The sequence below is a fragment of the Polypterus senegalus genome, chromosome 10 (assembly GCF_016835505.1).
Source record: "Polypterus senegalus isolate Bchr_013 chromosome 10, ASM1683550v1, whole genome shotgun sequence".
NCBI lineage: Eukaryota > Metazoa > Chordata > Cladistia > Polypteriformes > Polypteridae > Polypterus > Polypterus senegalus.
Window position 1 is genome coordinate 18,927,293 of NC_053163.1, and position 24,402 is coordinate 18,951,694.

The 24,402-nt window shown below is 38.4% G+C and overlaps 1 protein-coding gene across 1 annotated transcript; it reads left to right on the forward strand.

Annotated features, from left to right (window-relative positions):
• Positions 1-913: 913 nt before the first annotated feature.
• LOC120536885 (E3 ubiquitin-protein ligase TRIM47-like) lies at positions 914-23,266 on the forward strand. The gene is made up of 9 exons (XM_039765425.1): positions 914-1,541; positions 8,083-8,178; positions 8,442-8,654; positions 13,053-13,206; positions 15,030-15,080; positions 16,067-16,189; positions 17,657-17,686; positions 19,601-19,804; positions 22,341-23,266. The coding sequence occupies exons 1-9, from the start codon at positions 963-965 to the stop codon at positions 22,553-22,555; spliced, it is 1,665 nt and encodes a 554-aa protein (XP_039621359.1). The 5' UTR covers positions 914-962; the 3' UTR covers positions 22,556-23,266.
• Positions 23,267-24,402: the final 1,136 nt, after the last annotated feature.

The window sequence follows — 24,402 nt, forward strand, 5'->3', positions numbered from 1 at the left end:
GATTGTGTGGATAAGTTTAGCACTGTGTGTTCAGCTCCTCAACATAAATTTAGCAATTTCTGAAATACTGATACAGATTATTATAGCCATAAGGTGAAATAATGTGAGCGCTCAAACATTATTGCCTCTGGTAATCTGTTTTGTGATCGCTTGTGCCTGTGGCTGCTGAAAGCGTGAACAAAACAAATACATGTGCAGGCTGACAGATGTGCAGAGACTACTATATCCTTAACGGAAACCCAGTTAAGGGTTTACATGGCCACATAGTTTGGATTATTCATGGAGAAATTTACCTCCGTCAGCCAGATTTCTCAGAGGCCAATAACCCAGTTTCTCAAACTAAGATAATGGTTTACCTGCCATTTCAGAAAACAGGTTTCTGTGAATAGTGGGGTTATTGGGCTAATTTCTACTTCCATTTAAATTCTTATATGCTTATACATTTTCTGAATACACTGATCCAGATTCAGTGATGAAGCACCAGTCCATGGAACAACCAATTACTTTTGAAGGACCAATTAAGAATCTCTGAATAAACATAACACACATCTTTAGAATATGAGATATGGACATGGGTAGAATGTTCAAACTTCACACAAACTGGACTTGAACCCAGCAGCCTGGAGCTGTGAGGCAACAAAACTAACCCCAACACCCTCCTTAAAATGTTTCTTTTACTTTAATCATTTTCCTTTAAAATATAAAATTCTGCTTTATCTATCATTTTACTATTCATTTTCTGATCACTTGTGGTGTTATGTTTTCTGCTTTACCCGAACACTTCTCTAATATTTAAAAAAAATAAAAGCAAACCTCCTCCTCCTTTCCTTTCTGCCTGCCCCTCCTTATGCCAGTGATGTCAGCAGCTCATATCCCGGCCTTACGAAGTTCAGGAAGTGACTGAGGTTTGTTTCATTTTCAATTCTCTTCTCTCTGGGAGTTTCTGCTGCCACTGAAGCAAGATGGCAGAAGTGAATATTTCAGTGCTAAAGGATTGTTTTCTCTGCTCTGTCTGTAAGGAGATTATGCAGAATCCTGTCTCCCTTACCTGTGGGCACAATTTCTGCTCGAGGTGTCTTAAAAAAGGTCATGGTTGGTATAGTGGGTACTGCTGCCCTCTGTGCAAAGAAAGATACTCTTCAGGGCCTGCTGTTAACATAAACACCTTGCTGGCAGATATCATAGATAAAGTGAAAAAAGAACAGCTGAGTTATATGACTTTGATGAGTTACACAGGATCTGAGGACGTGCCCTGCGACGTCTGCACAGGGGGAAATGTGAAAGCTCTGAAGACCTGCCTGACGTGCCTGGCCTCTTACTGTGAGACTCACATTCAGCCCCACAGAGAGTCTGCAGCACTGAGGAGACACAAACTGGAGCAGCCAATAGGAAACATCCATCAGAGGGTCTGCCCTCAGCACCTCCGACTGCTGGAATTCTTTTGCCGGAAAGATCAGAGGTGTGTCTGCTCTGAGTGTGTGTTAACTGAGCACAAAGGCCATGAACTGGTCAGGCCTGACCTGGAAAGCTCTGAGAAGAAGGTAAGCATGGAGGCTTTAAGTTTATTGTAATTGCAGCAATCTGGGGATTCATTGCACCAGAAAACTTTAATGATTTACTTTATTTAATGATTTGCTCGATTAAGCACTCAGTCACTTATTTATTCACTCATTCTCCCATATATTTTCAGTAAAATGTATATGAACCATTTGGAATAACCCGGCTTTCTGTGTTAATTGGTTATAAAATGTGTTCTGATCTTCACCAGAGTCACAAGTATAGAAAACACAACATGCTTACATTAATAACACACAAACAAGTGTAATCTTTCATGTTTTTATTGAACACATTCATCAAACAGTCGTACTGTGGAAAAAGTAAGGGAATCCAGTATTTTCTTTGATTAGTCTATTTTACGAGAGTTACTCATTTATTGATTTTTCCATTCACTTCTTCATTTAATCGATGTGTTTTGTCTTTTCATTGATTTACTTATTCTTTCATTCATTCATTTATTTTGCAGTTCTGCTTATTGTGTTTACTGCTCACAAGCTTACTGTGATGTGCAAACTAATGATTATCATCTCTAAAAAAAAGCTTTGGAAATTTATGACAAGGAATGAAATAAGTGGAGAAGAGCACAACAGTTATGTTTAGTAGCAGTAATAGTAGTAGTAGTAGTGTGTCACTTATATAGAATATTGTTAAATACTCACTTGCATGTAAATCAGCATGCAATAAATTACAACTCTCCACTGCTCTAATAAACAATGATGTAATAAAAATACATAACTCCATTTTATTTAGTAAAAATAGCACATCTAACACATCTAACAATGTTATTCTTGAAAGACCCAGCTCTTTGGATCTCCAGGTTATCCAAAATGGCCTCAACTGTCCACTTTGCCTGACCATTAGGAATTGCCTCCTGGAGATTTGGCATCCTGGGTTTGAGCCCTATTCCTAACCTTTATGCTAGTGGTGTTTATCCATCCATCCATTATCCAACCCGTTATATCCTAACTACAGGGTCACAGGGTCTGCTGGAGCCAATCCCAGCCAACACAGGGTGCAAGGCAGGAAACAAACCCTGGGCAGGGTGTCAGCCCACTGCAGGGCACACACACACACACACTAGGGGCAATTTAGGATCGCCAATTCACCTAACCTGCATGTCTTTGGACTGTGGGATGAAACCGGAACACCCGGAGGAAACCCACGCAGACATGGGGAGAACATGCAAACTCCATTCAAGGGATGACCCGGGAAGCGAACCCAGGTCCCTTAACTGCGAGGCAGTAGGTCTACCACTGCGCCACCGTGCCGCCCTAGTGGTGTTTATACAATCATAATATTATGTAATTTCACACCACACATTTTGGGTATGATAGTTAATCTTATTTATTGAATTTCATTTTAGTGTGCTTGTCTTCACTATTAAAAGCCATCATACATTCCAATGTAGAAAATGAAGTTTATAATTACAAAAGTATAAATATTTGACAAAATTTTTCATAGATTATATCATTGTTTTTCTCGATCGCTTTGATACAATTCATACATTAGAGACATCATTTTCTCATGTCTTAATGCAGTTCTCAGAACAGTTCAGGGCTTTTCTCGTGACACTAACTCACCTGTGCAAAAGCCACAAAGACAATTAAACCCTCGTTCACATGTGCTGAATCATGCAAAGTCACATCAACATTGTCACCCATGAATAAAACCCTTTCACCAGTGCTTTAAGACTTAGACACCAAATGTTTTGATATTTTAATCGAAACCTTACTAAAATAGAGAGTAATACAAAAAATGTAGAAAGAAAAAGTGTTTGGACTCAAAAATGACTTGCGAATGATTTATTTGTAAATTTACACAATATAATTGCTGTAACTGAGAAAAGCAATATGATAAACATGGAACTATGTTTTGGAAATTAGAAAAGAAGAATATACAATCATAACACCAATTATAGTACCGTAAATTCATACTACATATACATGTATACCTGCATATACTGTACCAGTACAAATCCCTCAAGTGGCATCCAGTCTCTCATCTCTGTTAGGCTACGCCATTGTGTCTGCATCACCCCTGATGTCTCCCCTTCTTTTTGCCCAGGCCCGACAAGCCTCAGGTGTGATGTCCTACCAGCCAGTATCCATTGCCTGCATTAACAACACCTGATTATGGGGCTGGCGATCATACACTGTCCATCTCCAAGTAGAGACGAATTTCTCAGTTAGGTTGAGGAATGGTGAATAAGGTGGCAGACAAACCATTATCATATGTTGGTGGGTTTCAAACCAATTCCCTCACATGGTGGAAGTGTTGAAACCGTTTATTGTCCCTAATCACCACATGACTTGGCACATAGGCCCTCGCATTCTCTGGAATGAGGGCATCATAGAGCCCATCCAAAGGTGAAAGAGTTGGTCTGTATTGCAAGGCCCAATGGCGGCCACATTGTGAATTGCCCCCATGTTCAGCAGTAGCAGCACACTTGCATGAAACCTGCTTCCTCTTCCATTTTCAACATCATGCACTGGGTGGAACCTGATCAGCCATACATGTTTGTGCGTAATTACTACAGTGCCAACATGCCCCTGTGAGACAAGATTGAGAACACGTGTTTGTTTCTGTTTCAACTGAACCTGTTTCTGAAGGTTTGGAATTACACTTGCTCTCATATGAAGGGCAATTTTACTACAACCACTGACAGCGTATGACAGGCCTTGTACTTTCATACATGAAAGATTAAAATGATTTGATTGAAAACATTAATGCAGTGCAGGACAGTATCAAGGTGAGTGAGAGGTCTGCAATTTTGACTGTTGTCATAAGTTGTCTGAGTCAGATGAGGAATGTGTGAACACAACAACAACAAAATGTCTTTCGTAGTGAAATATGTGTAGACACAATGCCAATTTGTACAAACACAATGAGAAACACAGTGCTGACTCCACAACCGCATTAAGAGTATTTCTAACGTGTGAATTTCATCAAAGCAATTGAGAAAAACTGTAATAAAGAAGTCAATGATTTTTTTAATATCTCAGAACTTTGTTTCCCTTCTTCTAATGGGCAGTATGGTAGTGTAATGGTTAAATTATGTCTCACAGGTCTAAGGCCTCAGTTTAAATCCTTCCCAAGGCACTGCCTGTGTAGATTTGACATGGTCTCCTTAAGTTTGCATGGGATTTCTTTCCACATCCCAAAGATGTGTTTATTAGAAAGACCATTGGCTCTAAATTGGCCACCACAAGTCAATGTGTTAGAGTGTACCCCAAGGTTAACCTTTCCAGGGTGAATATGCACCTCACACTCCATGCTGCTAGGATGGGGAAGGTTTTCTGTTACCCTGAAGCAGATAAGTGGATAGAAAAGTGATAGATTCTTGTACAGTAAGTGGGTTCTCAATTTACCTCTGGGAGCTACAGATATCAAAACTGAACTGTGAGACAAGATTGAGAACACGTGTTTGAACACGATATTGCTATCTATTATATAAAAAAATCTTGGGTCGAGACGTGATCATCTCGGAGAGACACTTTGACGTCACACGAGAGTAGACATTTCAACCTTAGGAAGCAAGACTCGTGAGATGGTGACTTTTGCACATCACGGCAAACTTATAAACAATGTACTAGTAACTCATTCACTAAAATAAGAATCTCTTAAAATTGCATATCCGGTTAACCAAACCCGGGTGTTGGGGAGTGAAGCGAGCAGGGGGCAGAGACCCCTAGTTAATCATAAAATAAACACACTCACGAGTGGAAAAATGGAAAACAGGAAACCTGGTGTGCTTTGTGCTGTCTACACAGAATTGGATCAATGCCTGTCTGTTTCCCTGCCTTATTCCCTTCTCATTCTTTTTAGTGACAAAATAAGGACCAAGATGAGTGATGATGAGAAAGCTCACCAAGGCTCTGTTTCCCAGTCAAATACTGAAGACTTTTGAGGTGTTCATGGTTTACTTGTGTTCTGTGTCAAGGTGGAGGTTTATCTCCAGGTACTCTGATATAGTGTGACATCTAAACCACTTGGCATTTTCCTGATTGTCCCTTTCAGGAGTAGAATGACTGTAAACTGTAAATGATGTGTGGGAAAGTTTCACTTAAAAGTGGAACTATTAATTCTAGTTAAATGACTTTGGAAGTAAATGGTTTACCATAGGATAAGACCCTTTATTGTGAAGGTGTGTCAATGTGTGTGTCAAGATAAAGCAAAAGAAAGAAGCAGGACTCACAACTTGATGACCCAAAACCACACAAAATCACTTCAGGTTTCTTAAGCCTGATGCCAATCCTGACTTGGATAGTAGAGGCAAATGGTCAAAGAGTAACCAATTGTGTGAATTTGTTCCACCTCTATAAAACATTAGTCCTTGGTCCAAGGTTTTAGCATTGAGTGATGGAAGGCAGGGCGGCATGGTGGCGCAGTGGTAGCGCTGCTGCCTTGCAGTTAGGAGACCCGGGTTCACTTCCCAGGTCCTCCCTGCGTAGAGCTTGCATGTTCCCCCCGTGTCTGCGTGGGTTTCCTCCGGGCGCTCCAGTTTCCTTCCACAGTCCAAAGACATGCAGGTTAGGTGGGTTGGCGATTGCAAATTGGCCCTAGTGTGTGCTGGGTGTGTTTGTGTGTGTCCTGCAGTGGGTTGGCACCCTATCCGGGATTGGTTGTGCCTTGTGCCCTGTGTTGGCTGGGATTGGCTCCAGCAGACCCCCGTGACCCTGTATTCGGATTCAGCGGGTTTGGAAATGGATGGATGGATGGATAAATAATGTATTGTTGATAATATTCATAAATAATAACAATATACAAAGTAGATTTGAATATTGGCAACCATACAACCTGATAAAATGGTGATGTGTAGTTTTAGGCGTCACACAGACTTGTAGTTAAAATGTCTCAAGTTAAGGCATCATTGGTGCTCAGCTTTCAACCACATGTCTGTTCAATATGGCTGAAGCCGAGCTGTGCTCTTCATTGTATTACCTTCAGTTCATGGTGTGATGGTCTCCTTCATCAGATCAGTAAGAGAGAGAGAATGTGGTTGAGCAAGCAGATTTATAGATTCTCTGTCCAACCCCATAGAGCCAATAGGACATCATGGTACTTAAAAGCTTGTGATCCAAGCCAATTCCAAACAGCCATACTTCAGACCAATGGGGGAAATAGAACATCTTAACATCTGCCCCCAAACCATATGTTAATGTAACCAGGCTTTTTTGCGAGGGTTGTAAGACTTTAGCAGAGAAATACTCATCCTCCCCCAACTCTGTCATAAAATTCAAAGAGACCCATTCCTATGGGGAGGGGGGGTAAACACTAAATTACATTGCTTTCCCTAAATTACAAATAAAGACATACAAAATATTTATCAAGTTATATGCAAAATCTCACATCACAACACCATTCTTGCTTAGTCAATGCTTGGAGTTTGTCAGAATTTGTGGGTTTTTGTTTGTCCACCTGCCTTGAGGATTGACCACAAGTTCTCAATGGGATTAAGGTCTGGGGAGTTTCCTGGCCATGGACCCAACATTTCGATGTTTTGTTCCCAGAGCCACTCAGTTCTCACTTTTGCCTTATCGCCTGGTGCTCTATCATGCTGGAAAAGGCATTGTGGGTCACCAAACTGTTCTTGGATGGTAGGGAGAAGTTGCTCTCAGAGGTTGTTTTGGTCCCATTCTTTATTCATAGCTATGTTCTTAGGCAATATTGTGAGTGAGCCCTGCACTGCCCTGGCTGAGAAGCAGCCCCACGTGACATGAATGGACTCAGGATGCTTTACTGTTGGCATGACGCAGGATTAATGGTAGTGCTCACTTGTTCTTTTTTCCATATACCCCAAACAAATGGAAAGGGGATTCATTAGAGAAAATGACTTGACCCCAGCAGTCCTCAGCAGTCTAATCCCTGTACCTTTTGCAGAATACCCGTCTGTCCCTGATGTTTTTCTTGGCTGCCCTTCTTGACAGCAGGCCATCCTCCAAAAGTCTTCACCTCACTCACACCTGCCTGCTGCCATTCCTGAGGAAGCTCTGCACTGGTGGTGCCCTGATCCCACAGCTGAATCAACCTTAGGAGACGGTCCTGGTGCTTGCTGGACTTACTTGGGCTCCCTGAAGCCTTCTTCACAACAGCAGTAGAAATGTTTTTTGTTTTTTTTTGTGTGTGTGAATAAGTTCATTTTCATGGCAAAGATGGACTTTGCAGTTAATTGCAATTCATCTGATCACTCTTCTTAATATTCTGGAGTAGATGCAAATTGCCATCTAAAAAATGGAGGCCGCAAGCTTTATGAAAATTAATATGTATGTCATTCTCAAAACTTTTGGCCTCAGCTGTATTGACAGCCTGTATTCAATACAATGTTTTTCTGAGTTTTCCAGGTCCTTTTGAATGTCCTCCAACCTCTAGCCTTACAAGGACTATCAGCTCATTGATGGCTCCCTAGGGTGGTATTGAGGCAGTAAAGTCACATCTGGTGTGAATCCAAAATTTGGTTATTTGTAAAAAAAAAAAAAATAGTACAAAATGGTTAAAAATTTCATTCCCTTCTGTTTCTCCTCACAGAAAGAGGTTAAGGTGACAATAAGCAAGATTAAACAAGGAATCTGCAAGAAAGAGAAACAGATGGTGGATACACGAGCTGCTGTGGAGAAATTGCAGGTGAAACCTTTTTCTAAGATGATTCTATTCCCTCTGCATTGAAACCTAATGAGATTTGGTTAAAGCCATATATTTGCAGCCTAGCTGAGTATTATACTGTACATTTACATCTGTAAGTTAAAAACATACCATTGATATTTCCTGTTTGTATGACGATCTTAGTGATTTATTATCATTATTTGGTGGTATTGGCAGTCCAGATTACTGAAATGAAACCTAAAAGCACAAGAGATTTAGTAGAATTGTAACCTTCTTTTTATCAGAGAGACGCAGCAAATGGAGTAAAGGAATATGAGGATGCTTTCAGATTTCTGTCTTCAGAGGTAACTAATCTGATCAGAGATCATGAGAAGAATCAAGTGAAGAAAGGTGGTGAGCTCATGAAGCAACTAGAGAAGGAGATCGAGGAGCTGAAGAGGAAAGGCACTGAGCTGGCAGAACTGTCACAAGTTGTTGACCACATCCACTTCCTTCAGGTAATAGGAGAGGAAAAAGAGTAAATGATACATATATTTTTAGAACTTTAAAATTGTTTTTATTTATATTGGCCAATTTTATTCTCTATATCAGTTTTGGAAGTATTTTGTTTACATGATGCACAGAGATGTGTCAAATGACCAATAAATATTGTGGCAGAGCCACCTAGTGGTTGAATAAAATGCAACTAAAAACGTTAACATAGTTTTTTTTTTTTTTCTGAAGGAGGCCAAGTGACAGATTCTGTTTCAGTCTGAACTCTTTTTGTTTCCTGACTTTGATTCTTAATTTGCCTTCGTGTCTTATTTGCTAGTTTTGACCTTGGCCTGCCCCTTACTATGTTTCAATGCTAATCTATTGGGATCTCATGGATACAATTTTCTTATTCTCATTGTTTTGGCTTGATAGAGTAAAATTTTACTCTACTTCCCCTATTGTATTATTAATACGTAGCCTTTGTTAGAATGCCTCAGATCTCACAGACTTACCTCTGTTTATAAGGTATTATAATATATAACTTCTCCCCACCTTCCCTTCTACATTTATAACCTCAGGCAATTAGGTGTAGTAAAAGACAAGCAGGAGTTAAATTACAATTTAAACAATGTTTTATTGATAATATTCACAAATAATAACAAAATGCAAAGTACATTTGAATATTGGCAACCATACAACTTGATAAAGAGTGATGTGTAGTTTCAGGGGGCACACAGACTTGTTAGTTACTTAAAATGCCTTAAATTAAGGCATCATTTGTGGTCAGCTTTCTTCAGAACAGGCCACATGCCTGTCTCAATATGGCTGCTGAGCTGTGCTCTTCATTGTGTTGTCCATTTCAGTTCATGCATCACTTTGCTAATAGAGAGAGAGAGTGAGGGAGTGAGCAAATTTATAGGTTTTCTGTCCAACCCCTAGAGCCAATAGGACATCATAGTACTTAAAGGCTTCTGATACAAGCCAGTTCCAAACAGTCATACTTCAGACCAATGGGGGGATAGAACATTTTCACACCTGACCTCCAAAACCATGTGTTAAGGTAAAGCTTGGCATTTAGGCAGCCTGGCTTTCCTATGGGGGTTGAGAGACTTCAGAGAAACATTTATCAAACTTGTTTGAGGCACATCCCCCCAACCCTATCGTAAAATTCACTTTCCTGACTTAGTCCTTTGGAAGGGGGGTTATAAACATGAATGCTTCTCACTAATGTAACACTAATATTACATTAGCTTTGCCTAAGTTACAAATAAAGACATACAAAATATTTATCAACTTGTATGCAAAATTTCACATCACAACACTCATAAATGTGCATAAGTTATTTCTTAACACTAGAATTACCAGAGCCTACAAAAAACTCATAGATATGTGCCACCTTAAAACGCTTCGCACCTCTCCGTCAGCGTCTTTTGTCCTGTAAATGTATGGATAAGCAGCAAACAGCAAGCAGCCTGCTATCACATCCCCCACCCCACACAGTTTTCTCAGCTGAAGTCTGTTTACCTGCGTGTCAGTTGCTTTGAGTTGTATAGAGTAAGAAGGCAAGCAAAATGACACCCTTTATAAATACTATATCGTTATTTGGAACACTTGCATTTCATGTGTGTTCCGTATCTACAACGATCTATGTAAACACATCGTTAAAACAGAAATGTTTTTCATGTTTTGGTAATAATTAACAAAATGTAGACATGAAGTGTATAATGTGTGAAGACTGAATTCCAAATATCAAAGAAACACTTTCACAAAAGGTACAAATATAACAGAACAAGTGCGCTTTTATTCAAAAATATAACTGCAGAAAAACAACCCGTGTTAGGGTACGACATTGACACACATTTGCTACAACAGCTTTGGTGGGGCAACGGTATCAACTGTTGACTGGTAATCAAAACTTCATGGGTTTGATCCCAGACGAGTCTGCTTTGAGAAGTGAGCTGCTGTATTCTTACTATTTTAGAATAAAAATATACATTTGATTCCAGTCTGTAACAGCTGGTGTAATTTATGATTCTTGTAAAGGTCAGCTTTGTTTTTTTTTTTTTATACAGTTTTATTCTCTCAGCCGCATTCACGGTGTTAATACTTAGTGTTAAACAAAGTATTTTTGAAATCGGTAATCTCTACGTATTAAAAAAGTATTATAAGCACATGAGAATAGTAAATACTATATTTTACCAAGCATTAAGATGTAAGAGTTAGGATTAAAAAGACTTATGCCTACAAATGTTTTATTACTCTGTATGAGTTAGAAACCAACAATAGTTCATTAGCCAAAGGTTAGATATGCAGGAGAGCTGGAATAGTATGGGCCCCTCATGTAGAGAGGGAATGTGAACACTTTGGCTGTAAATAATGGTAGCAAGCGCTGAGCTAGTAGGGAGTATGGGTAGGCCTTGTCAGACAGACATGATGGACTGAGTGGGGTTTGACAACCCCTCAGCTGAGAAATAATGGTGGAATTAATTAGGGGCAGAACTAGATCAGGGGAATTTTAGAGGAGTCAGATGAGGATGAATAATGGCCCATGGCTGCTCGCTCATCCCATCCCATCAGAAGTGAGTCTGTATGTTCACCATACAATTAATCTTGATTCTGCTGCCTATCCTGAGACTCTGAGTGCCTTCTTTGGGGCTGAGGGTGCCTGCGCCAGCCTACTTCATCAAGGTTGAGATTTATAAAAACGAACTGGCTTAGGGTTATGTCAAATTTCCACCAACTACAAATCCTATGCAGGAATTTTAGCAAATTCAGATGGAAGGGCAATGAAGTGCTAAGAAAATCTCGTTTCTTTACATATTTTCATGATTCGTCAGTCACATTCTGGTGTTCTTAAGCTAATTATATGACCATTATCTGATATGTTCTCATCTTCAACATTGATAATAACATCTTATGTATACACGTAAAGTCAATTTCTTTTTCTATGCAGCCTATCTATTTTGTCTGTCTGTTGTATGACATAAATAGCAATGGCAGTGTTAGCAAGAAGCCAACTATCACACACCACATGACTCTGAAGTCTGCTTCACACATGACTGTTTGATAAATTAAAGGAATCATAGATTCAGTCCGGCCACCTTGCAACAACATTACTCAGATACATTTAAGCATCACATACTAGTTGTATTTTAGTTACATTTTTTTCTGTTTGCAAAATCCAATCAATCTGCAATGGTGTCTTTATCACAACATGTTTATAGTCAAATGCACAAATTTCACTGGAAATCACCTTTTGATCTTGACCTGCTCGCCCCAACCATAAGGAAATTGTATGTATCTGAAGAGCATGAAAATATACCCAGGGGACGGTATGCACCAATGCTGCTATTTCTCTGCTTTTGTGGCAGATAGTGGATGCCTAACAGTGAGTAACACCATGTCCCATTTTAACCTTTTGTATGTAATTAAGCTTGATCTAATCATCAAGGGGATACCCCCTCCAAATTCCTCTCATACTCGGCTCCACTCCCCGTTGAACACCTCCCCACACACTCTTTGTATCAATACACATATGTAAGTGTGCGTAGAACTCCAAGGGGGACAAACCCTCACCTCACTCTTCTTAGTAACTATAAGCATTTTATAACACATCATGAAGAGTAAGAAGAAGCAGAATAAAAAAGGGAGTACCCCAGAAGTTATTTAATTCCACATAGTACACCATCTCATGCAGATGACATGATATGACTCAAGGGTGACTGTGAGATTCCTGAACATTCAGCCAGTTCATGCTACAAAAGGCCCGTCAACAAATACCATACAGTTGTTGAAACCTGTAATTGAAGAAGGATCACAGGATTTCTGTGTATTGGCCTCTGTAATGTCAGCTCCACTTCAGCACACAATTCCAAAAGGATGGCTCAGAAAGTCTAAATCTCATCACCATGAGCCAAAAAATCATCACGATCTATAAAAAACCCACTCCATAAATAGCCCGTCACACCTCTGTACACACAAAGATGGACGGCATCTGCCATCTGAGGTAAGCCATGATGAGTGCATGAATGTCCCAGACCCTGTCCTTCAGGACATCAGCGCCATGGCCATTCACAAACATTTAGATGTTGTACGTCAAATGCAAAGACTTGTATGTAATGCAACAATGACAACTACTTATCAGAATTATTTATTTATTTTTGTGATGTTTTTTTTCTTGCCACACTCATCTGCTTTAGTAGCTCCAATTCTAGTTTTTGTGGTTCTCCACTTCAGTTAGTTACACCTCAAGTTCACATTCATTGAAGTTTCATTTTCTGTGTTCTCTTATGGTTTGTAGTAAAATGTTGCCAGGAACGTGGTCAAATTTATATGGTGGTTAGATCATGACTGTTCCAAAAAAGGACTTTTTAAAGTCATAAATAGTTACTGGAGTTCCTCTTCTTTTGAATCTCATGTAGAAACTCTCATCTTTGGCTCTCCCTAATGAAGATGAAAATACAAGCAGCGCTACAGTTGTCGGAGACTTGCTGCCTGAGCCTTTGAGGAAGAGCCTGTCTGATGTGATAAAATATATGGAAGAATACAGTGGCTGGGGGATTCCAAAACCTAAAGGTGAATTAAAGGCAAAAAACGTTTTCAGACATGCTTAGTTCAACTGAGGACCACATAGAGGTCAGAGTCTCTCTGGTGATTTAAATGTATTCATCTTATTTATTCACTTAAAGAGCGATAAAGGGAGAGTAAAACCAACTTACTCCATCCACCCACCCAATGTCTTAGCCTGTTTATTTCAGCTAAAATATCACAGTGGTGGGAACATTGAGAGAACCTGACCCAGACAGGGCTGTCAGTCTATTCCACTGCATTCACTCACACCAGGACAGTTTGGAGCCATCAACCAAAGTAATAGCATGAGATTTCATCAAAGACAAATGGAATTACAGACAATATTCAAATTGTACAAAGAAAACATCTTGTTCAAAAACTGTGCTACTGATTGAACGTCTTCTTCATCTCAGGAGTAAAACTTGCATGTTTAGAACTTAGGTGGGCTCTTGTGATGGACTGTTATCCCTTATGAGATTAGAGTTGCTTTTGTTCTGACTGGCCTACATCTACTTTCCTCTGTGGTGGAATAAGTACATTTTAGGGAGAATATTTCTCATATTTAATAAACACAAGTGTGCATAATCAAAATCAGGCCAAAATTATCTGAAATAAGATCATACAAAGTGCGGATAAAATTAATAGGGGGTGATAAAGCAAAGTGAATTATAAGAGACAGGCAGGATGATCGTGGTTGCTAGCTAAGACATATTTTATTATTCTGTATCTTTAAAAATTAAGCAACAAATTAAGTGGAGGTTTAGTAATTGAGAGAAACAGCAACAACAAAAAAAATCAGCAAGGAATCATTTGTTCAGTAACTGAAAAAAGAGATTTTTTTTGTTTAAGTTTAAATTACAATGGTTATAGTTTTGCATTGTTTAGATAAATGCAGACATATTGACTGCACGATAATCCACCAGTTCAGGGTCACATAGAGCAGAGCTGAGGTGGGAACCAACCCCGGACCACATGTCAGTTCATTGCAGGGCCCATTCATGCATACACCCGCACTCATACTGGGCCAGTTTAGCTGCGCCAGTTCACTTAGCCTTTACGTCTTTAGGATGTGAGAGAAAATCCACCATAGCCACTGGAAAAACCTGTGTATTGAAACACTCTGGGGCTGCAGTGGGCAACACTGAATCATTGTGGCTTTATTACATTTACTGCCTGACTGCCATTTGTTTTTATGCTAACTTCATTTGTTTGGTTATTCCTTGTAAAGCAAAAATATTTTGATATTTAATTATTTATATAGTTATCTCTGTGATATACAGTCTGTTTATAATCCATTTTTACAGCACGTTCTTTAAGAATATAAGAATATCAATTGCTATTCCTCATTACAATATTGTCAAATCAAGATTTGAACATTCATACCACATTCAACCACAATAACTTGTAACCTATTCCATACTTGGTACTCTTGTGAACAAAATAATCTGCAACGCATCTGTGAAATTTAGCCTTAACCAGCTTCTATTAAGGCTAAATTAACATCCAGAACATGTTCTCCCATGATCTGGATGTAAAACTCTTATTTTAAACTAGCAGTAAGGGCCACTGTGCTAATTCCTTTTATGATTTGAAACACTTCATTCACGTCACCGACATATGTTTAAACAAAAAAGTTGACAGTCTATCATCATATCTCATAACCTGTTATTAGAGGTATGACAGTTCACTCATTCATAAAGTTTTATTCATTCAATCATCAGCACTTTCTACATCCAAATAGCACAGAATATTGCAGGCTGAGTATAAGATAAATGTTAACAGAGTCATTCTAATAGATTTAACTTTATCGCTTTTCTTGATTTATCCAGGGCTTCTTGAACAATCTACAAAAGTGACGAGCAGAAGCGAACCACTGAATGGTGAGACTGTTCACTATGGCCGTCTTTGTATAAATTTGAACTTGCTTCTGATTGTATGCAACTTATCCCTGTGGAGCTAAGATTCTCAAATAAAAAACAGAGTTTTATTGATTTTAAATGGGGAAGCCAAGACAGTACCCAGCATGGTCCAACACACACGCCTCCCATAGATTTGCTCAGTGAGTGTAATTTGGAGACCAAAACTGTACAATATGTTAAAAGTGATGTGTCATAAGTTTGTATTCTGTCCAGGCGCCCGTAGTGATTCAGCCGATTGTAGATTATCTGCTGTGCCACCTCCTTTTTGCATCATCCGTAAACATAACCAGCTTCTTATTTATAGTCCTAGGAAGATCATTTATATTTGTTTCTCCAAGAGCAGCAACCCCAGCACTGATCCTGATTTTAACATCATCAGATTCTAATAAAACTCATTTGGTGATAAATAATTATTTTCTTCCTAAAGTTAAGAGAGCTTTGAACCCATCTAGACCCTTTGAATGAGATCTTCCCATCTAATTCATGTTAACTATTCACTAACACAGCTCTTCTTGAAATTTGATGCTTAATCTTTTCCTTAGTAATTGCTTCCGGTAAAGTTTTCATAAAGCTGTAGTTATTGGAATCATCCCAATCACCCTTTTAACAAAATGGGATGGCATTTATTTGCTTTCCATACTGTAGGAATTCTCTCACCGTGTGCGGTAAAGGGTTTATATATGTACACTTTGGCCTCCATAAGCACTCTACAATAAGTTTTATTTAAAGCCAATACATGTTTCTGAAAATCTTGTAAGTTTTTAACAGAATGGTGCTAATCCTTAACACCAAATTTATATAGACAACGCACAATACTTCCTTTTTGTTGTTTCACACTTACCAGGTCCCAGAAAAACTTACTTACTCACAAAGGATCAAAACTATAGTGAGACACAAAGGTGCAGATCTCATTGCTAATTTATGTTTCTCTTATTATTTCCATTCAGAACCTGCTAAGCCTGCCCAAAAAAATTCCTTGCCGGATCAAAACTCAGAGATTAAGAACATCACAGCCATGCCAGATCCTAATCCGAAAAGTTCAAGTGGTGTATGGTCGCCCTCCTCATCAGGTCAGTGCAAGATTCGCCATTTAGTTGATTCAGAACAGAAGGGTTGTAACAATATTGATAAAAACCAAGAATGTTTTGATTGCAGAATATGGCATTGAACTCAATGATCTTACTTGAAAGTCATGCCTTTCTGATGCCCATTTGTTTTATACAATAAAGTGAAATAAAATATCCTCACTTACAGTATGTTAATCATTAAAGACGTGTTGGACTGCCCACTAGTTCTCCGTTTTTGTTTTTTCTTATAAGACATAGCTCTGCTCTAATGGGTTGAAGGCATCTTCCAAATTACAAATGACATTTATATCTGGTGCCCACTCAAATTCAGTCCAACAATCTGCCAGCTGGCACCTTCTGAACAGTTACTGATGACACTTGTGGACAAGGCTTCAGTTATTATGAGAATCTATTATTTTGAGATAGAAATGCATCTAAGAGAATGGCCTTAGAACATACTGCTTGGTGTACCTAAGGTAGACAATTCATAGATGTGTATTTTTCTTCCTTACCTGAAAGAACTACAGTATGTTAGCTCAAAACTTCTGTTGTCCTTTAATGAAACTTTGGTATTTAGTGGTTCCTCTCATATCAATAAAGGAACTTTTCCACTGCATAGTACGGCACAGCACGGTTCAGTACAGCTCACCTTGGTTCGGCTCAGTTCGGCTCGGTTTGCGTTTCGACTGCAGTTTAGTACCGCTTTAGAGTGGGCGGGATTATTCATGTGTCGTTATAGTTGCGCCGCCTCTACTGCCGTGACACCGTGGAACTTTTACAACAACACGCAGACAACGACAACACTTTAGCTCGATGACGCGCAAGGGTAAGCATCTAAAAAAAGCACATCACTAGCTAACTTTTATCACTGTTGCAAAGCATAAAATGAACTTAACTGCCAGTGTAACATTAAAATGCTGATTCTGTATATTACAGATCTTCCACATTTTGCAAAAAAGTCGCCGCGACAGACCATCTGTTTGGACATTTAACCGTGCTTCAGAGTGGTGGGATGTGATTGTTCCCGGTTTTACAAACACTCAGTGGCTGGAGAACTTTCGAATGTCTGAAGAAACATTCATCCACTTATGCAAAAAACTGCGTCCAGCGATGGAGAGACGGGACACAAACTTCCGCGTGTGTGTACCTAAAAGAAAAGAATATCCAGTGACGCAGTAATGACGATTTTCTCTGGCCAATCAGTGACCAGGAGAGTTTACACGTCACGTTTTGGTAACGGTTCAGCGCGCTTGGAACCTCGGCTGAGGTGGTACTAAAAAAAGGACCAGGTACCAGGTACTGTTCCCAGTGGAAAACCCCCCAAAAGTGAGCTGAACTGAACCGTGTCGTGCCGTACTATGCAGTGGAAAAGTGCCATTAGATTGCACACACACTACAACCATTTTCTGATCCATCTGAAAAAGAACTTTGTCAATTTTCAATAACCTTTTGTATACTTTCTTCACCTAGGTGGAAGTACACCATTGAAAACATCTGTTGGTAAGTATTAAAACATCCAAATACTGCATTTGTTAAAGTGGAATATCCTTACAATGGCTGGAAATAGTGGTGACAGACTTGGTACAAATGACAGAATAAGACATACACCTACAATTTTATAAAAAGGGAGCTTTTGTAGTGCTCTGTACCAGGAATAATATGAAGAAAGCCAGTGCTGATAGTACAGTACATTTTCACACAGCCATAAGCACAGGAGAGGTGTAGAAACAAAGAGAAACAACGATGATAGTAGAAGACAAACCAGATTTTCTACCCAGTTTTAAGTGCCTAACTATAATGTGTAGTTATTCTCAAAGTTGTCTACCTTACCCACTCCAAGATCATCTAATCTTTTGCATTGAGGTCCCTTTAAAGCTCATTCAAAGGGTACTCAGACTATCTCATAAAAACTCCCTCTGGTGGTCTCAATTAATCTTGTATCGTTGAATTGCAGTAATAAATTAAAATAGCTGCAGGACATCATTTTTAAAAAATTGTGTAGGATGATCTTAAAACTGAACTTACAATTATTTCATAAAATGTCCTATGAGTGATTTATAAAATATCAAAAAACACAAAAAATATTCCTGAATCTTTCTCACTTGTGGCTCATTTACAAACCACAAATTAACTTTTTGAGCACATGGATGAACGCATCATTTTTACCTAGAGAACACAGTCAAGTATCCATATAATTGGTGATTAATTTTTATGAACAACGATGTGCCAGAGCTCCTACTGACTGCCCTGGAGGTGGAATGGGGTTTATGCCGACAACAGCACTTTGGTGTTGTGCTTTGTAGGAAACCTCAAAGTATCTTATGATGAAAGCAGCAGAAAAAAAAACTGGACAAAATACAAAAATGGGTCAATACTAGGAGATCAGAAAAACAACAACCAAAACCAAAAAAAGGCACAAAAATGACAATGAAAATGTCAAAAACAAAGCTGTTTAGCCAGGAGATGGACAAACAAAGGAAATAGCAAGTAGTTGTTTTTTAAATCTGTGAATTCAGACATCGATATAAACTTGAGGTGAACTTTTAATCTGACACCCCATGATTATCAACCTCTGGGTACACAATCCAACAATAAGAGCTCAGAAATGGTGCAGGAAACATTCTGAAATATTTCACAACAAAACTAAACCCTGAAGCAAAAAAACAGAAAATGTTATTATCAAAATACTTGTGGCAGAAAACCCTTAAATTTAATTTAAATTTCTATCAAAATGGCCAGGGAAATTTCAGAAAATTAACTACAGCAAAATATCCAGAAGCACACTCATGTTGAAGTTTTAACTCTTGTCCACCACATCTGATGCATCTTCATCCCCATCACCTCACTCCTGTTCCTTTTACCTTTTTGTTTTTGTAACTACTCTGACCAGGAAGTTCATTTTGTTTATTTATAGTTCAGTGTTTTTTATGATATATATTTTTTTTTTCACATCAGCCAATCAAAAAACAGTTAGGTGTAATGCTAATTAAGTTACTTTTATAAAGTTTAAAGCCACGCCCTGCGGTGGGCTGGCGCCCTGCCCGGGGTTTGTTTCCTGCCTTGTGCCCTGCGTTGGCTGGGATTGGCTCCAGCAGACCCCCGTGACCCTGTAGTTAGGATATAACGGGTTGGATAATGGATGGATGAAGTTTAAAGCCTATAGTAGTAAATTTAATGTAAATGTTATTAAAAATTTTAAGTAATTATGTTATAAATATCGGTTGTGGCTCCAGAGCAAAGTTTTCTACTTGTGTGAATTTTGCCTTTGGCCTTCTGTGCCCCCTGCCCCCTCACACCTCCTCACACCATGTCTTATACCGTAGAAAATGTTAAACAATTCACTTGTATATTTGCATGTAACTATTGTTCTCTTTTTATTTAAGTAAAAATATATTATTTATGTCACTTTTATAGTTAACATTGAAGTTGATGGAACAGAGAGAACCCTTGGTGCTGGTGAAGCTTTCTTAGGAAAACTTACTGAGAAACTGAGGAGAAATCAAACTCAACTGAACACAAGCAAATTTACCAACAACACTGACACGCTAGTGCTGGTCTTCTGTCCAGTAGTTTCACGAATATTAACAGACATTAATGGGGCACTTCAGTCCATTTTATGTAAGTATACAAGAATACAAAGTAAGCGATTTGGAGCTTTATATAGTGCCTCTTAAACTTATATATTTTTAAAATGTTATTTCCAGTAAGGAGTCTTCTTAAACATTTTTCATTTTTTATTCCTTTAGAAGCATTTTTACTCTTTGTTTATGTGCAATAAAGAAACAGCAATGTGGACTAACAAGTGAGATTATAACTTCATTTAGTGATCTATCCATTCTTAAGCCCACTTAAGGGTCATGGCGTCCTATCCCAGCCATATTGACTCCAAGCCATAAATTAACCTTGGATGGGATGACAGTCCATTTCCAGATTGTTAATGAACCTAAACCATATGTTTATGATGATATTAGAGTTCCTAGAGATAAATCAATTTGGACATGAGAAGAGTGTGTGGACTTTATTCAGGCCACAGGTCGCAATTCGATCCCAGTTGTGCACATTTTCTCTAGGGACTCCATTTTTCTTTTAATTTATTAAAAATAAAATTAGGTTACGTTATTTTGATTATCTGTAAACTCACCTATGGCTTCCAAGCTGTTGAATTCACAATAATGACAAACATTACGATTGCATTTAAAATGTCTCCAACAAGTAAAATATGGTGAATATATCTTTAAAAAAAGCAATAAAGATAATGATAAGCAAAGCATGCAAAACATGAAGAAAAATATTCTTGTTATTCATGTGATTACACCTGATATCTCAACATTACTCTCTTCGTCTTACTGTCCCTCTGTCTCTCTCTTTCTAGCACCCTCACCCTAACCCTCTCTTAACATCTAGCTTCCATTGTTTCCTTTCAACCTTCTTCATCTTCTCCTAATGATCTTCCTCATCATCTTGTGCTTGGAGATTTTACTCATGGACTTTGAAATCCTTCAATTATTTCTGGAGTCAGAGCTGCTTCTAAAAAAGTCGTGGTATTTCCAAATCGAGCTACCCTCTGGCTTTATAGAGGCCTAGCTTTCCCTTAAAAGCTGAGTCTTCACACACCCACATCCATACCGTCTACTCTGTCTATTGGACAGGAGGATCCCACTAATCCTATGTGGAATATCCCTGACCAGGAGGAGCGGTGTTGGCCTACTGTTTATCCTCAATCACTTCACTCTTGCTATTGAAGAGAACGTTGTAGGTGGCCTGTCCTTTATCAGGCAATGTTTTCCTAGGGACCGATATCTCGGCCTCTTTGGAGAGCTCTTGTATTTTTTCACCCGATCAGGTCTGTGTAGTACGTTTCTAACCCTCCAATAATGAAGCTCAGCTATTGCAGCTCAACTAATGGAGCTCACAATTGTCAAAAGACGTCTAGTTCATTTTGCAATTGAACAAATCATCTTAATTATTCAAGCAGGAACCTTGACAACCTTTAAGAAGTATTTGAATGAGATATTAGCTTGATGGATTGAAAGGTCTTTTCTCATTTGTTAGATTTCTAATGCTCTTTTATAATATTATGAGGAATATTAACAAGTAAACACTTGATCCAGAAGAACAGATATGTTAACATGAGGTCCTCTCATATTTCCAAGCTCATCAACCTGTCATGGAGATGATCAACTCAGTGCAGGACCCTCACTTCTGCCACTCATGATTGCAATCTCATTCTTTTGGTCACTAAAAACAAATTATGAGATTTATTTAGATAAAAGAGATTTATTATAAAAGAAGTCTAAAAGGTGCCATCTGCTATCATAACTACTTTATATATTTTGAAGTGTCTTTGGCTTCATTAAAATGAAAAAAAATAATTTTGGCTGAGTTTCTATTTTCTGTTAAGTCTGCTTTATTGTCACAGTAGACAGATTTATGAAGTTGCAGTTGGTCATTTTTTCTTGTTTTTCTTTTTTCATGCTGAGTCTGACATTTTCCTTGATCACACTGCTCGGCTTTTTTATTAAACTGACTTCATGTAGGAAATGAATTAAAAAAGAATCTACTGTACTAAACAATTACTAGCGGCAACGCTACAGGCCGTTGTGATGAGGCGGGTGAACAAACCCCAAAAACGGCTGCCCCTCCATAATCCCTCTTAAACGGTGATACAATGGGAAACAAATACAGTGTTGTTTAAACCTCCTGTTTGCTCGATCAGCTGATGACTTGCTGCCTCTGTTGTGCCGCATGATCTACATTTCGTGCAGAGCTGCGATCGTTTAAAAGCCTGTACAGCACCTGCTTGTCCCCCAGACATCCTCAAACACTATGCAATCTCGTTTTGCTGTTCTGTTATTTCACCGAGTAATATTTTCTGTTTGTTTCGGCTAATGCGATCTTTACTCTCATGTTTTTGAGACTTTCGAATTTGCCTACTTCCATTATCTCTTACTTGCTCTGTATGTGTACATGTCTATCACTGGCCCTGTTTCCAAAAGGTTGTAAATATGACGCGATTTGTCTGTCTCACGGGACGTGAAAGTGTCTCTGTCTCTCTTCCAATGATCATGTCTCGTTGCAAGATTTTTTTTTATAATATAGAGATATGTTAAACTAGTATTGACCAATTTACAGCTGTATTTTTGTTTTTTCACAGCAAAGAAGAACGTGATTCTGGTTGTCATGCATCACACTCACAAACCTGGCCACACAGTGAATGAAAGCAAAAGGCTGGTTCAACAGAGCAATGTGATGGAAACAGTTGACTGTCTTTTCTACGAAAACCAAGGCTTACTTGATTGTTCATTAAATAGTGAATCATTGGAAAAGGTTGCTAATATACTTGGGGGTTCACTTCAAACACAACATTAAGAGAGACAGGATGGTGGTTCTAGATCACGCAAGTCTTAAAATAAGCAGGGACTTGCTTTAATTAAATGGTAACGATCGTGATTTTCTATTCTTTTAATGGTGAAAAGTACTCGCATAAATAAAAGTTTTAAAAATATCACGGCGTGAAGTACTGCAGCAGATTTGCAGTCTAGTGGTATCGCTTGTCTAGTATTGTGCAGTGGTAAGGGAGAACTCAAACTCTACAATCACCACATTGATTCTTGGGAGCTGAGCTTTTCCACCAGCTCAATACAAGACCAGTAACTCTGCCAATTTGCATTTTTCTGTTGATTTATTTGAAAATGGCTGCATCGTTTTATGCTGTATTTTTTTTTCAAAGCTCTCAAGTGAGAGTATTTTTGTTATTAAATGAAAAAAAAATGTAACTGCACCTCATTAGTAACCGTGTCACTTTGTTTAATTACATCATTATATATAAGTGCAGAGGTTTATAATCTAATCGACTGTGAACCTGAGAAGTGTAACCTAGTATCTAAATGTTTCTCTCTTAGAGAACGTTAATGACTGAGCTGCCAATTTCTAATGTAACTTAACTACCCAATGTTATTTAATATTTTTTTTCTGATCAGCAATCAAATGTGTTATGTTATCAAACTGTAATTAAGGAAATGAAGCTCTAGTTTCCTAACAGTATTGTATCTTTCTTTTTAAAAACAAAAGTGAAATGGATAGTCTGTTTATTTATTCTGTACATTGTTCAGATTAATCATCTCCTTACAATCCAGTATTAGATTATTAGGCAAATGACGCAATAAGAAAGCAGTTCTTTATAAATGTATGATTCAATACCACTGTGCCCCCTAATAAGTTATCCCTTGATTACCCTATAAAATGAATGGATATATGGATGGATGGATAAGAAGCTGAGTACAGGTAAGATTTATCGGTCATAGCCTCCCCGCTGGAGCAGGAGCAGGAGGAAACTCAAAGCCTACTGTGCTTCACACAGCCATGCTGAGTCTTCATCTAACGCAGCGTTTCTCAACCTTTAAGTATTTGCGACCCGAGTTTTCATAACAGTTTTAATTGCGCCCCCCTAACGTTTTTTTAAAACCCTAATAAAATTTATTCCAATAATTTTTGCTGCCGATACACCGCTACAAGTTTTATTATATCTACTTAACTTTTATCGACATTTATCTAACACTATATTTATTTTTCTAGTATCAGAATGTAGTTTAAGTTAATTTGTTTTGGTTTCAATAGATGTATATTTCATATTTTCGATTCTTGTTTTCTTTTTTCACATCTTCGCGCCCCCTTTTTTTTTTTACTTCGCGCCCCACAGGTTGAGAACCACCGATCTAACGGGAATCCTTTGACTTTGGACACTTCTCAGCGTAGCACGAGTACAAAAGAACACGTTGCTAAAATGAGGTGGATGTGGATGCAAAGGAGCGTACTTTTAACAGGTACACTCCAAGATTTAAAAACTTAAAAAGTTAACTAAAAGACTAATTTGCAAAAAAGTACAATGGTAATGTACTAAAAGATCTATCCCTGTTCATTTTAAGTGTCTGTTTCATGGCATCACTTTAATGATTTGCCTGTTTTACAGCAGCAATCAATTCGTTTGCAGACTGTTTGTGTTTTCTGTGTCTGTGTATGCTAATTGATCAGATTCCCAGTACACAGTAAGAGGGAAAGTTTAAATGGCTCAATAAAATACTCATTATTTATTACCGTGCTGTTTATTTATTTTTTTCTTAAGTAAAGCATAAGTATTCACTCTTTCAATATCGATTTTTGTCACTATGTCACATGAAAGTCAAAGCTAAGTCTTACTCAAATCTACTGGAAATGTG